The 17,928-nt window shown below is 35.4% G+C and overlaps 1 protein-coding gene across 2 annotated transcripts in view; it reads left to right on the top strand.

The window, feature by feature from the left end:
• LOC150105642 (protein Spindly-A-like) overlaps window positions 1–17,928 on the top strand; it is a 203,450-nt gene that overhangs the window by 155,512 nt on the left and 30,010 nt on the right. For both annotated transcript variants that reach the window (XM_090394965.1, XM_090394964.1), the window contains one exon: window positions 8,981–9,222. In XM_090394965.1, coding sequence (XP_090251091.1) covers window positions 8,981–9,222 — 242 coding nt within the window. The remainder of the gene's footprint in view (window positions 1–8,980; window positions 9,223–17,928) is intronic.

The raw sequence follows: 17,928 nt of genomic DNA, 5'->3' as shown, positions 1-17,928 counted from the left end.
CAGGAATTCTAAATGACTCAATAACCTAGTCATACATAGTCAAACTAAATCTTTAAATTTTAATCGACCACATTAAAATATATTTAATGAAACTAAAAAAGTATATATATCGTTAATATAATTAAATTAATATCTATGAAACCTATAAAACTATTTGGATCTAAGGCCTTCTAAATTAAAACTATACTTTAGAGATCTCCTTTGTCTTCATAAGATAAATTCATTCTCATATTGACTCATTCTATTATTGATTTATTTCACATATTCTTAACCAGTCTCCCAGACATTGAGCAGTTTGTTTTTCACAACAAATTCCCAAACAAAAGTTTTCGTTAGAGTCCGTTCTTTATCTGGTCTTTTCTCAAAATATAAAACTTCATTACTTGAATAAAAGAGCCAGTAGGCTTCACAGGACCGGCGCATAGTATTTTTCTTGTGTGTGCAATTAATGTTCGGTGCCTTTCCAAAAAAGTTTTTTTTTTTTAATAAAGTGTGAATAAAACGAACAGGGAATGAAAAACAAATGAAAACCTCTTTGCAGTATAATGTTACCTACGGATTAGTCCTACTCATACAAATTTTTTCAAGTAATATAAATTTTCAAAATAATATAAAATAATAATATAAAGTTAAGAGATTTATTCAAATATTCTTTACATTAATTTTGCATTAATAAATAAATTAATTTTGAAGATTCAACGAAAATAGATGAGAGAATTTTACAAGAATGTTTCGCATTGGAACCAAGAGTTCACCGATTATTTTGTGTCGCTGATGCTGCCCTAACAGCCCGCTAATATAACAGGTTCGAATGTCGTAGTAAGCTGACTTTTAGGGCCGAACCACATGCATCCGATCCAGTTAAAATTAGGATACGGCCCTTACACGGAACTCAACAATTAATCATAAGTTGATTTATGATACATCAAAAAATAAAGAAGTATTTTATGTATATTTTCGTAAATTTTAATAAAAAATTACAGTGATATAATTGGGTCCAGGATACAATTTCAGAATTTATTTGTTTGTTTCTGGGAAGATCTGAAGGGGCCCGAACAGAAGACGACGTACGTTCATAATTATATGTACCATTTGTTGTTCATTTAAACTCTTATCTCATATTTTTTGACATCTTTTAGGCGCCTTTTCTTCTGCGGCTCCTGTGTATATTGCACACTTCTCACATGCCACCAGCCGGGCCTGAGGCTTCACTTCATAACAAATGTGGGATTTAATATCCCCTTCATTTAAATAAAACTTCATCTTAACTGCCACAGGATTATGCAGTGTTTGCTTATTTAGTATATACTTTTCTATTCATCCTCATTATTTTTCACTGGAATAAAAATATTCTTATCTCAGGCAATTTAATTACAAGACACACACACAAGTGACAAATTCTTTACCAAAGAAAAAAAACACTTTTATTACTTTATAAACAACAACAAGAGCTCTTCATTAAAGCCACTTTACAGTTTGAGATTTTGCTAATTACATCACTTGTTTCGATAAAATAATAAATATCTCTGGTATACTTGAGACACTCCGCACGGTTAGCCAAGTGGCTGTGCGCTTCACAACCATATGCCTGGGGAAGGAGTGTCCTAGGGTTGATTCCCATCAGTGATGTGAGGAGCGGAAGGATCTTCCTCTGCCATAGCCAAATTAGCCGGTCTTGGGCGTGGACAGTAGTTTTTTTTTCCGCAGTTTATCCTGGGGTTTTTCATCCCACAAAGCAGGCAAATCGGCCTTGAGAACTCAACACTACAGGACATAGGATACACCGGTGTATAGGGCTGACCACCTTGTCCTGTGAACGGTTTGAGGTTCCAATGATTAATAAACCCTTGACACCACAAGGTAAAAGAGGGTATAAAGAAGATGAGACGAGATCCTTAAAACAGACGGCAAAACTTTCCATTTTGCATTTCTTTGAACATCGAAAAAGAACATCTACTTAATATCTCCTTTCATTTACTGTTTTTTCATTTCCATTTCCATTAGTTTTTCATTTACTGTTTTTCCAACAAAATTTTCCATTTTTCTTTTCTTCAAACATTGAAATAGAATATCTATCTAATATCTATTATTTACTATTCACTTGTTGACAGTCCCAGCTTTTCAAGTCAAAGGATTCACCTTGCTGAGATTCACTTTTGAGAATCCTGTATTAATTTATATTGATTATCAAGTATTCCTAAAAACTCCTTAAAACACAATTCTCTGGTCTACATTCTCAAACTTCCAGTTCTCTGTCATCTTGTATTTTTCCATTACCCCAGTATCGAACACTCTGTCAGCTGTCAATCACCCATCACTCTTCTCATTAAGCATGTATACTTGTTCAACTAAATAGTATGCTAGAAATTAGTACTGGCTAACATACATTATTGTTGTTAGCAAGAAAAAGAATGTTTATACAATGAATGACAGATATCACAGTACACGTAACAATTGGGAATTACAATAAAAAAACATTGAAATTATTGCCACTATCAGATATCCAGTAAGTACAATTCATCTCAAGTACTGAACATTTTATTTTATTTTTTATCATAAATATCGATATCAGACACATCACAAATGCTGAGTATACATTGTTATGAAATCAAAACCGATAACTTACTTGCTTAGAGCAGTGCTTCCCAAACTGTGGTCCACGGTCCCCTTGGGGGCTGCCAGTTTTGTTGAGGGGGGGGGGACTGTGAAATAATGAAAACAAATTTTAAATGTTTTAAGACTAAGTGTGCCATGTCAAATGTGTATGTAAGATGCTAAAAATGTAATATTTTCATTTGATTTTTGCAATATTTGCTGTGTATGTTTCATATTGAATATAAATACAATAAATATTATAATAATATATGTCTGTATCACGTTCTTTTTTGATGGGGGCCATGAAATATTTACATTTTTCCAAAGGGGCCTTTGCATCCATAAGTTTGGGAAGCACTGGCTTAGAGGAACAATTATAAAAATATTCATACTTATACATCACGATTATTTTTACAGTAGTGTCATGTAGCAGTGAGTATGAGACTATATGGTGTGGTGTACTTGTAGATCTGGTGGTTCAGTTATGAAGAAATGCATTGCCAAATTACTCTGAGTACTAAACAAGCAATTATTATGGTAACTTAAGGGCTTTTGACTGGGAGGAGACCTTCACCGTAGCCTTTTAAGAAATGCAGAGAACCGACTGGGACTTCTGACCTAATGTCCAATCCTCACCTTCTTGTGGTGCACCCTGTTAGGTATCTACCTGGATTACTGAATGAACAAGGATGGACTGGCAATTTGGGATTTAGCTACCCAAGTTGTATTCTTATTGGTTTAAACCACAATGTAAAATGATGGTACAACATGACAGAATTTCATGCTGGCTGGGGCATTACCAGTTAAACAAAGCCCTGTTATTTTTGTCAAGGAACCAGGGTGAACAGCGCAAAGTCAGCTACTGAAACAAATCCCAGAACACATCCAACTCATCATCATCAGAGTTCAAGATTGGTACTATCAGTGTAAGAAGCATCAGTGGAAAAGAGATGGAACTAGCAGAAGAATTGGATAAGTACCATATCGACATAATAGACGCGACTGAAACAAAGAAGACAAATGCAAGTGAGATCTTTCTAATCAACAAATACAAAATGTTATATTCAGGCAATAACAATTGGGGAAAGAAAGGAGTAGCTATAGTATTCAACACTAAATATGAGAATAATCTTCTTGAATGGTAAGCAATATGCAGTAGAGCGATGTGGGCAAATATCAGAATGGGGAAACTGGACAATGGGACTCATTTGTGCTTATGGTCCCACCAAAAGTTCCACCAAGGAAGAAGTGAAGGAATTTTTTGAGGTGTTAGAGAAGGCAGCTGGCACAATGAAAAAGGAAGTGTTGGTCCTTCTTGGAGATCTAAACAGACTAGGAAATATTTTGAGAAAAAAGCAAAGCTAATATAATTGTAAGTACTTCCTAGATTTCCATTGGTGACATGGACTAGTTATTACTAACACCATGTTCCAACATAAAACTGTGCATAAATTCACATGGAGAGAAGATGCAAGAAATAACTCTTCTTGACTATGTTATAGTTGATAGCGATGTTTTTCCACTGGTTCAGGACATGAGTATATAGAGGATTTGAAATAGGAAGTGATCACTATTTAGTATTGAGCAGGATAAAATTGAATTTCATATAGAAAAGAAGAGTGTGTAAGAAAGTTTGAACAGCTTTCAGAAGTGAACTGTAGATTGAAATACACAAACATCATTGAAGAAAAAAAATGAAACAATTTGGAAACAAGGACCAAACTTGAGGATTCATTGGCAAACCCTGAAGAAAACATTAATTCAGCTAAAGGGGCATGTGGTGAGGTTGTCTGTAAGGATAGAAAAATCCATGGTGGAATCACAAAGTTAAAGAGGCAGTCAAGGAAAAGAAGTAAGCATATCTAAAGTTCTTTGCAAGTAAGTCAGCTTGTGCTCTTAGAGAATACAGAGAAATTCTGAATGGTGAACCTATAGAACGAGTAGAACATTTCATTTATTTAGGCACAATTTTTAGTAACGATGGCAAATTAAATATGGAAATAGACAACAGAATTAGTAAAGTAGGAAGTCAGTGGAATAAATTTATGTGGAATAAGAGAGAGAAATTAGTCAAAACACTAGTAAGCAATTTTAACTTATGGATCTGAGAGCTGGGTTAGAAATAAAACACTTGATCAAAGACTTGGAGATCTCTGATATGAGAGTTCTGAGAAAGATTAGTGGATTGAACAGATGGCATCAACGGCAGTATTGTATTAAAAATGAGGACATTAGAAAAGAACTTGCCATTGTTAATATTCAGGAAGGTGTTAGTAGAGCTAATCTCAGTGGTATAGTTACTTAAACAGAATGGGAGAGGAGAGATTAGCAAAACAAGTTCTTTGCCAAATTAGTAGGGAAAAAGATCCAGAGGAAGAGCAAGATGTATGTGGATTGATACTGTAAAAAGTGACTTTAAAGACAGAAATATAACATCTGATGATGTTGGAGTCTTGACAGATAGCAGATTAATTTGGGGGAAAATTATGGATCGGAAGTTAGTAATGGTGTAACTTTTTCATGTAGTACTATAATAATTATTGTGTATGCACCTGAGGATATGTGTCAGGAATTTGATTAATGATGACGACTTATCCAAATATGGATTGGGTAGCAAAGAAAACTCATAAGAATGAAGGAGAATTTGAGCTATTGTGAGACAGTTTTCTGAAGCGGTATGTAAAAAAAGCAATCTCAAGGACAAAGAGTATTAGATTTTATCATGACATTGACGTCTTAGTTAAGGATGTGACTGTTTTGTCACCAATTGGTTACTATACTGACCTGGAAAGTAGCCAAACATATGGATTTTCCAATCAGGACAGTTTAAACACTAAAGTACAAAGCTGGAAATTATTACAAACTCAGAAGACTACTTACTATCTTTGGTCCCATGGTATCAGTTACTGAATTGGAAGGATATCAGCAGTGCATTAGGAAGTTTCAAAAACATGCTTAATGTTGTATCTGAATGTGTTCCTTAGAGTTCAAAGAACAAATAGGTTGAAATTAATGTGCAGTCTTAATAAGCAAGAGATTCATGAGAAGATGATGTGGAAAGAATATCGTTTGAATGACTGAAAGGATAACTGTATTTTAATTAATGATTTCCAAATGTCATGAAGGATGGATCTGCCCTTGTTTCTATTTAATATGCCTTTTGAGTGAATAACATCAGAAGACTCCTTGAACCTGTCAAAGTGATTCTCTTCTTAAGTAGGGCTTGGAGAATACTTACCAATTTATCATCCGATGTTCTTTGAGGCTGTGTGCTGCGAGGCTGATTTTTTCTTCCCTTTTGTTTTCAACATTACCTACATTTTCTCTTTTTTTTTTAGATTTCAAAACTTCTGCCAGTTTGACCTACCTTTCCATATGAACAAGATTCCATCTTGTACACTCCAGGATGTTTATAAAATGAAACTTTCTTTGAGGAACTTAGTAAGGTGTTAACTGATTTTGAAGACTGTTCTGATGTTGACTAATTTTAATATTCGAATTAATTTTCTTGCTGTTTTGCTTACATATGGTAAAGGTACTGTTTCTTTGTAATTAATTTCTGAGTTATCATGGATTGGTTCATCAGAAAATAAAAGTTTTAGTATATCTTTTTTTGAGTATCCATTTTGGAGAAACCAAATAAATAGATGTTCTTTTCTTTTAATTTGATCATTTTTGAGTATGTTTAAATCTTTCATTTTTAAGGTTTATATGATACGTAATTTTTGTTGAGGTCAATGGAATAAGCTTGCTTACCTGTGTAGGTTTCTTTCCTGTAAACTTCTAATGATAATCATCCAGCAATGTTTTTGTTGATAAGGATGTTCAGGAATGGTAATTTTCAGTCCTTTTCTACTTCTAATGTGAATTCGATTTTCAGATGGTGATTACTTAGAAATTATACAAAGTCTTCAAGGTCTTTGTGGGAATGTTTCGAAATGATAAAGATAGCATTGACATATCTCCAACAGACGAGTGTTTAAGGTCTTCTGTGCTATAGCTACTATAGCTATGTCCTCAAATTTTTCTATGTATAAATTGGCAGTAGGAGGTGATAAAGCTAAGCCTATTGCCAGACCATATATTTGGTAATTAAATTTTGAATATAGAATAAAGAATGAGGATTTGAGGCAGTGATGGAAAAGACACATCAGGAGGAAATGGGTCTTAAGGATCTCTATTGATTTTTCCACAGAGACATTTGTAAACAATGAAAGAATGATGGGGAAATTTGTATGTTTGAAAGTTTTTGAGTATCTGATATGTGAGGAGGTTTGATAGATATTTAGAAAGAAAATATGTAGGACAGCTACCATCCAGTATTGGATGGGGGGGGGGATATCTGGTTTATGTACTCTAGACACTATATAACCTGGGTGTGATTGGGTGTCTTGATTTCAGTAGTTTAAGATATTCTGTAAATTCAAAAGTATTAGAGATCATATCATTAGTTTTTATATGTGACAGCGCAGTGGGATTATGGTCTATTACTGAACACATTGAAGAATCTGAGGTAATCTTGTTGTCGTATTCCACACTATTTATTATTTTTTTATTTTTTACTTTTTTTTTTACTAAATAATTTAAGGAAATTATAACGTAAACTAGGATATACGTTAAAATAAATTTTAATATACTTCAATATGTCGGCAACGTCATGTTGCCATTTTCAAGGAACTTAAGAAGACACGTGCACGCAGGCACAACAAACAGTATGAGGAAGAAGCAGGAAGCTATTATTTCTCCTAAAGTCCTGATGGTGCCCCCTAGCGGGCAGTTGGTATTCTTGGGCGATTGGGCTGAAGGTCTTCTAATGTAGGTTTCCCAAATTTGAGGCAGTCTCATGCAGCCAAATTTGTTGAGGTTTGAATTGTTTCTTAGGGCTGAAGCTGATTCCATGAAAAGCCTTTCATGTTTGTATTTACTACGGTAAATACAAATATCCACACTATTTAAAATGACTGTTTTCAATTCCCTTTGTCTGCTTTAAGTATAATTATTTCATCATTGAATATAAATGTCTTCAAGTGTCTTTCTTTAATTCTGTTATATTATTTTTTGGCAAATGATTGTAATGCTGAGTAGTTTTAAGTCACTTTAAGAAAAACATCTTAAAAAGAAAAAGCATACAAAAGGCTTTCTGCTTTTGCCTGTATTCATACACCATATACCACAACAGGAAACATATTGTGTAGTCATTCTCTTTATCCAACTCAGCTGTCATGCTATTATAGAACTTGAAGTAACTTAGTAAGGCATGGCCTATCCTTCACAAAGCTATGCCCCCCCACACACACACAAAAAAGTATCATATTCTTTTTTCATCCATTTCTGAATTCTGTCCTTGATTAACTTTTCCAGTATTTTTACCACCATTCCCAAGATATTGATTGGTGTATAATTTGCTACTGCAGTCTTGGAGCCTCCTTTATGCAACGTAACTATTCCCCAAGTAACCATTACCAAAACAAGCCTTAAAGTACAAGCCATTAGGAAAAAGAAAACCAGGACGTCCTCTTAAATGATTCAACGATGACTTCTAAGGCCCAGAACAGGTCGTGCTAGGCCTAAATCCTTGATACGCATGATGACTATTCCCCATCTTCCATTGGGAATTTATCAGAGCTAAGACTTAGGTCAAACAGCCTAATTAGATGCATTGCCAATTACTTGGCATATTCTTGTAATATGCAAGCTATTATCCCATTTAATTCCACGGTCATATTTGCATCGAGATTCTGCAATATTCTAAACATTTCCACATCAACCTCTATTCTCACATCAGTTTCTATCATGTTAGTATCTCACCTGGATGATAGACCATTGCAAAGTGGTCACTCAGTAATTCAGTTTTATTTGCTTCTGTCATCTTACCCATGAGCACTCATTAATGTTATCCTTCTGTAGTCATTTTTCCTTTTGCTTGTCACATAGAAAAAGAAGTCTTTGGGATTTCCTTTAGCCTGCTTAGCTACTTTCTTCTTACAATTTGATTTTGCCATCCTTACCATTCTTCTCTGAGCCTTGTGCTGTTTGTGAGCTTAATAATTATCTATTTCCTTATATACTTACCACAATATTTTTTTGCTGCTACTGCAAAGAAAAGGAAAAAGAGAAAAAAATTGCTTCTCAAAATTCCAATTCCATTTGTTAATAGTATTTTCTCTGCCATTTTGATGATAGCTTATAGGTTAACTTTATAATTATCATAATTATGCTGGCATTTTGCACATATAGCTATCCATCCAAGGGGATAGCTATATGTGCTATATGTAAACAAAGGGCAATATGCCTAATATTAGTCCATTTTTGATTATAGTAAATTGAAATCTTGCTTTGACATGCTGATTTTTGCTTTGTGTGAAGCTTTTATCATTTATTTCAGTGCCAGATTTCAATTCTTTTAAGTATGAAATCCCAGAAAGCTGATTGTAACCATATAGAAGAACTGGAACGTTCTCTGCTGCAGTCCAGAGCTGAAGTCCGAAACCTAACTTTACAACTGAATCAAGCAGTCAAAGATGTGAACAGAGTTAAGGAAGAAACTATTAGTGCTTCATCAAAAAGCCAAATGCCTCCCAACGAAGACTCTTATCAATACTTAAGGATTATGTGGCAAGAGTCTCAGTTAAGAAATATTTATTTTAAAAATGTGACTTTAATTGTAACTATTTAACTTTTATTAAAATACTCATATCATTATGAATTTACTGCAAGTTATTGATTTCTTCCAGAAAAAGCACTACAATGAAGTACATTTTCTGTTACTGATGTATTGAGTAAGAATTTAATAAAGTTTCATTCTGTGCATTGGGAGGCAGGGGGCAAGGGATAGTGTACAAAGCAGCAGAATTCAGAGCAAACCCAGTGAGACTTGTTTATTTATTATTCTTTCTTTTAAGGTTACACGGTGATCAGCATTCATATTTATAAATTTAGGGACACAAAAACACACGTGTTGAACAGATTATTTTATTAATTACTAATAAAATAAAACTTGATGTTTCGACCCCTGTATCGAGGTCATCATCAGAAGGATACAAGTGTATAAGGAACCAAGCTACATGCCCTAGCCCTGTATACTGGTAAACTAAATCTACGTAGTTAATTAATCCTTTTCCCTAGCCTGACCTCTAGTGATAAAATATAAATAAATAAATAATAAAAAAAATTTTTTAAAAATTTTAAAAATAAAAATAAATAAATGCAACTACAATAAGCTGCTAAAATCCTCATGTATTAATATTCTTCTGGATTTGTACAGTTCTGATTGTTATAATATGATTTCCTTCAGTTGCTGAAGGAAATCATATTATGATTTTTCTAAGGCTAGTTTAGGTTGTTATACAGGTTGTAGATGGGTCCTCCACATTCTTGAAATGGTTAGGCCATCATTTTTGTTGAGATTTGGGTTGTGTTTGAGCATTTCACATGACTTGAAATTTTCTCTCAAACCAGGTTTTGGTGTGGTGTAGGATATTTATTTATTATTATTTTTTGGGGGCCAAAATCACATTTGTTCTGAATGCTATTAAAGTTTGAAAATAAACATATCTTGCAAAACCTGCGAGGAGAAATATAGAAATGTTTTTTTCAGAGCCCATTGGTAGGATCAAGGTTGCATAACTGTTGCTCTAAACCCCACAGGCACTTATATAAATCATTGCTTTTCATATAACTTTTCTATAAAAATATTGTAAAATGTTACTGTCAAATTTATTTCATTGAACATCGAAGTAATTTTGTCATTTGTAGTATGTAATTTCTCATGTATCCTTGTGTATTTAAGGATAGTACAATACGTGATGGAGTGATTTACATGATTACTAGCTTCCTATCAGCATTTTTTTCCCTTTAATCTGTTATCAGGAATTTATTATTATTATTATTATGTAACACCTCCAATGAGTTCAAAGACTCATCGAGGGAGGGCACCTACTCTACAACTCTCCATCTCCGCCAATCCACCAACTGCAACTACCTTCATCTACACCAATGCCATCTATCACTGACCATCACCACTAGTATTTTCCCAGACAGTCACAAACATCCATGCTTAGGGCAGGATTCAAATCTGCAGCCATTTGGCTGAAGAGCGGATATGCTAACCACGCAGGCATTTAACCTACCTACCAGCCAATATGGATGAAATAGTGACACCAAATTGCACTTCTTATTCATGTTAATCAATGGGTTTTAGAGCTTCGTATCCAATTTATCTCGATACGAAGGTCGTGGCCGGTTGGGGGGTTACTATTGTAAAGTATTGCAATTTGATTTCTCTATGGTGATACAAACTACATTAGTCCAAATCTTGGTCTTTCTCTGAGTTTATTTCCTGATATCCTAGGCATCAGACTTCTATTTTATAAACATTTTCTTTCTCATTCTGTTTAAGTGACCATGCCTTAATTAAGTCTGCTTACACGTTCTTGAATGCCAACAATGTTTCTTACTTTAAAGCTGACACATTTTGTTTGTTCTATAAGTTCTCCATTGAGAATGCATTAATGTTTTCCATGTTCCTACTTCTTCGTAGTTTGTGTTTTTATTGCTAATGTTTGCATCAGATTTGTTACAGCCATTACTCAACTCATTTAATGACTGAAGGCCTGTACTGGATTTATTTTCACCTTCAAGACAGGTGAACTGCCCAGTTGACAGACACATAACTCCCTATGTGTCTGTCCACCGGATTAACCACTGTATCAAAGCCTTAATTTCCCTAATACATAAGGGAAAGAAAAATGGGTACTATGAGATTAATAGTTCCCATCTAGTTGCCTTTCCACATTTCAAGTTTCTGATGGCTTTTTCTACTCACTGATATATAGACACACACACAGAGTTATCTTTTGCATTAGGAACACCAACCTAATAATGCATTGGTCCACCTTTCTGTGCAATCACAGCTTGCAGACACCTAGGAACAGATTTCACAAGGTGTCAAACATCCTTCATGCTCATTCTATGGAGGAGGATCAGCAGTTCTCACACCCCATTCTAACATATCCCACACATACTTAATTAGGTTACAGTTTGGGGAGGGCAATGTGGGAAATTCGTTGTGTTCCTGCAACCACTCAGTAGTTGTATGAGCCCAAAGACGGTGTGTTGTCCTGTTGAAAGATGGCACTGTGGTCAGGGTAAACCTCCTGCTGGTATGAAGGGAGATGGTCAGCTAACAGGTCCCTGTAGCGTTCACCATTCAGGGTTTGTGGGATAACCAACAGACCTAGGGTGTGTGTGTGTGTCAGGAAAAAGCTCCCCATACCATAACATCACCTCCACTGGTCTGTTGAACACCAACTGTGCAACTAGGGGCTTCATGCTGTTTATGCAAAATGCAAACCCAGCCATCAGCATGATGCAGCAAGAAATGGGACTCATCGTTCCAGATGGCCTTCTTCCATCTGTTAAGGGTCCATTGCTGACAGCCTGACCTATGTGAGTCATTGTTTACGATGCCTGGTCGTCATCGTGGATACCCTTGTTAGTTTCAGGCTGTGGAACCCCAGACAAAGCATGTTACAGTGCATGGTGCATGTAGAAATGGGTTTAACTACTCAATTGTTGTACTGGTGGGTGAGCTGTGTGAATGTTGGATGTCATTGCTGAAATACCAGTTGTGACACGTGATGCTCACTTCTAGGATCAACCATGCATGACTGACCAATGTGATCCCTTCTGCTGGATGTCTGTTCATGGTTAATCCTTAATCCAGTCCTGGTACACCCTTGATATAGTAGTATGGGAGCAACCAACAAGTGCAGCAGTTTCTGAAATATGACACCTTCCCTCTAGGCCAGAACTATCTGTGCACAGTCAAATTGGCTTCCATCCCCACATTTGCCCATTACAGGCAAAAATGTTTACTGATTATGTACAGAAGATAGGTGTTCCCATTTATAGTAGCTGCAGATGATGTCAGTATCATGTGGTATTTCGTTATTGCACTGAATATGTAAAATAAGGGGAACGTTCCTAATGCAAAGCTAACTCTGTGTGTGTGTGCGTGCGTGTGTGTGTGTGTGTGTGTGTGTGTGTGTGTGTGTGTGTGTGCGCGCGTGCATGCATGCATGCATGCAGATCCTCGTCAGATGGAAGAAGGTCATCTGGAGTAATGAGTCCCATTTCCTGCTGCACCATGCTGATGGCTGTTTTCGCATTTGGCATAAACAGCATGAAGTCCTATCCCCTGGTGTTGCACAACTGGCGTTCACATATATATATATTTACACACACACACACATACTTACTGACTCCTAATTGCATTCCTCTTGAATGTTAACCATAACTGTAATGGCTTATCTCATTTAATAATCTTTCAAAGTGATTACCTTGCTCACATTCAAAATATCTTTATCTTCAATTTTTATGTCACCTCTGATTATTAATATCACAACCTCCGTGAAGTCAGCAGACTCATCATGGGAGGTTCATTTATCTGAATGAACTAAATCTCATAATCATCAAATTCCTGAGCTGTACTCTTGGGGGGGGGGGGTAGAGAATAGTATGATAGTATTACATGAAAAGTTACATCATTACTAACTTCAATCAACAATTTTCCTCCAAATTAATCTGTTATCTATCAAGACTTCAGTATTATCAGATCTTATATTTCTGTTTTCTGAGGCACTTTTTACTGTATCGTTGCACCTAGCTCTTCCTGCCAACCTGGCAAAGAACACTTGTTTTGTCTACAGATATGGACAATGCTCTTCTAAATCAGCCACTATTATTTCTTCACTTTCCTCCAAAATTATTAGAACAAGAGCTATTGCTAACCAATACCCATTTAGAGTCCATCTTGAAATTCACCTAACCAACTTCACTGTCTCTTTCATTCCATCTACTTCTGTTCTTTGGAACAGCCTACCTCCACTCTGCCTTCTCCCAAAGAATACAACCTTTTGTTTAAAAATAAAATAAGCAGATTCTTCCTTTCTTCTTATCCTTTTGCTCACACACAGAGCACTGATCTTCTATAGGTCTTGTGACCTTTTGTGTGGGGGGGGGGGACTGGAACTTCCAATTTTTTCAATACTTGCCTCCCTTCTACATACTGAATAGCATCATTTACACCAGCATGATATACACTGATGAAGTGCTCATCAACAATTCCTTTATATCCTTTGCAATGGTCTCTCTGCTGCTATGACACTCCACCAGTGTGAACCTGTCATAATTCTTCTTGCTTGCTATGTAGTGGAACAATTTCCTTGAATTAACCTTGGCCTGACCATCCAATTTCCTCTCATTGCACCTTTTCTTTCTTTATCATGCTCATCGCTTTCCTGGCTTGCACTTTACACTCTTCATGGATCGGGTCTCCACCATTGCTTGCTTGATTTCACTGTTCATCATTTCACCCATACTCTGCTTACTTAACTCTTGGTATGGAGTTATACATTGCTTTTCAGACACTGCCTTATGAATTCCCATGTGCTGTTAAGATCTTTTTTGTACAGCTCATCTACCCAATGTATTGATGCTAGTTGACTGGCACTGCTGTCAATCATGGGTGATGGTGGATAGAGCATCCCATAATCATCCACCTTATAATTCCATAAGGTGGATGATTATGGATGATTTTTTTTTTTTTTTTGGCAGTAACCTTTTCTTGCTTCACTACTTCCCAAACAAGCACCTCATGATTACTCTCAACAACTGGTGGCAGTGTTAATACCTCATTATCAACCACATCATGTTCAGATAGCACCAAATCCAACATAGTGAAATCCCAAGGTAATTCCCAAATTGTAAGCCCCCTTGGCCTCATTTTCTTCACAATACTAATTTCCTGCTTCTAATTCACATCAGCCATCTCTTCTTTAATTGTTTAATCTCATTTTCCATATAATTCATTTCACTTTTCATTTTCATCAACTCTTATCTAAACTCTTCCACTTCGTTTTCCTTTTGTTATCATTACTGATATTTCAGTTTGATTTCTGTTGACTACTGGTAATGTTTGCTCTCATTTTGAAACTATCCGATCTGTTATCATCTATGATTCCTTTTATGTTACACTTTGCTTCATTTCTAAGCTTTTTCAATGGCACCTGCAGAACATTTTGCTACCTTTGTAGTATTTATCTTCTATATTATTCTTAATGGAGGCTTCCTTCAACTTTTTAACTTCTTTTTACATATATATCATGTTCTGGCTTACTTGTTTGGAATGTTAAGTATGATTTCATCTTCTTTTCTAGGCATTGCTTTTTACTTCTATCCTTGCAGACAACTTCATCATATGCCTCTCTGTCTGAATCAGTAAATGTATTTTTCAGGTTGTGCCACTTAGTGTCTAAGGTTTGGTTTAACCAGCCAATCAGCATGCTGTAGATTATCACTTCTGTGTTTGTGAAGATAGAAGTAATCACAAAATCTGCCCCAGATCACATCCCTAGAGTAAAAGTTTTAATTCTAAAACTTTTACTCTTTAAACCTAACCTTTGGACTGAAGTATTATTGTAAAAATATATTTTATATTTAATACCCATGTCGGCTGTGGCATTTGTAAAATTTGTCTTTATTTTAATTTTACTTTAATTATTGTATATACATATATATGCTACCTAGAACTGATGCTTCTCCTTTACATTTCTTCTTCACTTATGCCAAATTTATATTCCCCCCTTTTCTGCCTTGCCTTAATCCTAAATCGTAAGTATGACCTGCTCTAATTTGAATTGCTGCCAGCCATATGTCTGCTACTCATTCAGTCTCTTAAGCCTTGTAAAATTTATTTGTTTTTCGACTGCACCAGCCAGTCTGAATTTCCAAGAGTGAGGGATTGAAATTTTGAATATCGGCAATGCAAGGGTTCACAACCATAACAATTTTCTGTTAAGCTAGTCATGGCAATATCCTTACAGGACACGGGTTCATAATTTTTTTCGAGATAGTGCATTAGTAATAATTAGATCAGCGTGTTGTTTAACAAGTCCTTTATTTTAACAAAAAATGTAAGTAATTTGTTATGGCTATCCTTCCTGGTCATCTAAATCCTGATTATCATACTCTATCACATACATATCATACATATAGGATGAGGAGTGGTTTCTTTGCATGGAGGGTGGTTGAACTGTGGAATGCACTGCCTGATAGAGTGGTGAGAACGAGAATGGTCAATGAGTTTAAGGAGTGGTATGATAGACTTTGTGTTTCCTAAGAGGGACCTCCCACAATGAGTCTTGATAGACTTGTGTTTGCTAGGAAGGACCTCCCGTGATGAGTCTTTTGACTCCTTAATAATAACATACACTATCATACATTGAAATCTATACGTTACTCTATTACACAACACAGTATTAGACATGATTAAGACATACACATATGCTTACTTCACACCTTCACACAGTCGTACGTATCCGTAACACAAGAATATTAATATATTACAGCTACTCATGGATCTTCCTTTACAAACAGTCTGCGATTTTAAGCTAAGGTTCTGTTAGGACATCTCATACCGTTATCTTGATTAGGATGCTTTTTGTTCTCACTTGAATGTCGCGGCAAATAATTTGTCTCTAATAGTGTCTTGATGCGAGTAACGAGTGATATTTTTCCTTTTCTTCTGTGGTCAACGACTGTTTGCTTTTCTTACGAATAAATTACTGGGGAGACTTGAACTTCACTTTTGAGACCTTTCCATTGGTTTCCAGCCACAATTGCTGGTGTTGTGGAGAAACACGGTAACTTGGGAACTCTGGGAAACCCTAGCAAACCTTTGTGAATGAGCAAACCCTAGTAAACAGGTGAACCCTTAGAGGACGAGTGGACCCCCCCCACCGCCTGGAGAACGAGTGAATGTAGTCTCCTACTCATGAGGTCTCTTGAATATCCCTTCTGTTCCTTGTCGTTTCTTCTGCAAATTTCATGCCTATCCCCAGGTATGCTGATGTCACTTTCGCTCCCTTTTTTGAGGTCTTTGTTCTCAATGTTTTTTCAACTTTCGAAAGACCCTGCAACCTTTTCCTTCAGGGTGTTTCTTTTGTTCTCTACTAATCTGGGCAACTTGTCTGCTGACTCATTTCAAAGAATAATCCTTCGCCTTTGTTTTGAACATAATAGTTTTACAGATAACATTAAATCATACATATAATACAATACAACTGATTTTTCATTTATTCTTACAACACGTTACATTATAATTTACGCAATATTCTGATTTTGAGACACTTGTAAAATCAAGCTCGGTAAGTCATGGAATAACTTATCGTGCGAGATTTTACATTGTTATGCTTGAAGGGTACAGCTTCATAGAATTGCCACACAGGTGCTAGGAATTATTCAGAACATTAGTGTTGCGTATGTTTATTGCACTGACATGATGTCAGATGGTCTCAGTTGTTCCCGTGATACCTTTAGTTCCAAACTTCTTGTTGAAGTGCTAGTAGTAGGCTGCATAACTTGGCTGTTCTCATATTTAGGTATTGGATCTACTCATAAATTTCATCACTTATTACTCTGTAGGATTTTGACAGAATCAAAGATTGGTGGCATTGCAGTATTTCAAAGTGGACTTACGTGTCCACTTTGTGACAAAGACATATGGACATTTCAGATTGTGTTTATCTGAAACTCCAATTTTTCATTTCATATGGGCTTTGGATATTAAAAAACCTCTACAAAATATCGAGTATATTCTTCGGCTGCCTTTCCACATTTCATATTTCTAATGGCTTTTTTTTTTCCCTACCTCAATCACTGATATATGTACTCCTGACTGTATTCCTTCTGAACATTTTCTATACACCATTGCTTATTTCATTTATCTTTATAATAATAATTATTCCAGACATCCAGATTTTCACTTTTTCACCTTAAGACTCTGTATTCAAGGATCTGTATTTAATTTTTATAGACCTAGAAAAGGCAACAGAAGAAAAGCTGCTTAAAATGCTATAATTAGCATTTAACCTCAATTCTGGTTTGAGGCTGTTCTGTGTATAGATGTGTAATTTGAAATTCATGCAAAATAGGTGCTTTTTTTTTTAATTTATTATTTTTTTAGATTAGTTAATGTATTTTTACTGTATTATTGTGGTTTAATTTTTTTTATTGTATTTACATTGTATTGTATTTTTTTTTATCGTATTTGTATTAGCAATTAGATATTGCTAATATCTTTTAAGACATATCGTTAAATTAAGATAGTTTTTGAAAAATGGTGCCAAAAACCTGGCAGAACAAGACAACAGTGCTGAAAGTTAAGGATAATGATAGCTTGAAACCTAGTGAGGAGAACCTTAATATTAATGACTTAAATTAAGAAAAATTAACATATGAAATTTCAAGATTAAAAGGAATAATTCAAAAATT

The sequence above is a fragment of the Typopeltis vanoorti genome, chromosome 6 (assembly GCF_054136105.1).
Source record: "Typopeltis vanoorti isolate ZY-2024b chromosome 6, IOZ_Tvanoo_1.0, whole genome shotgun sequence".
NCBI lineage: Eukaryota > Metazoa > Arthropoda > Arachnida > Uropygi > Thelyphonidae > Typopeltis > Typopeltis vanoorti.
This window is presented reverse-complemented; position numbering and strand designations above follow the sequence as displayed.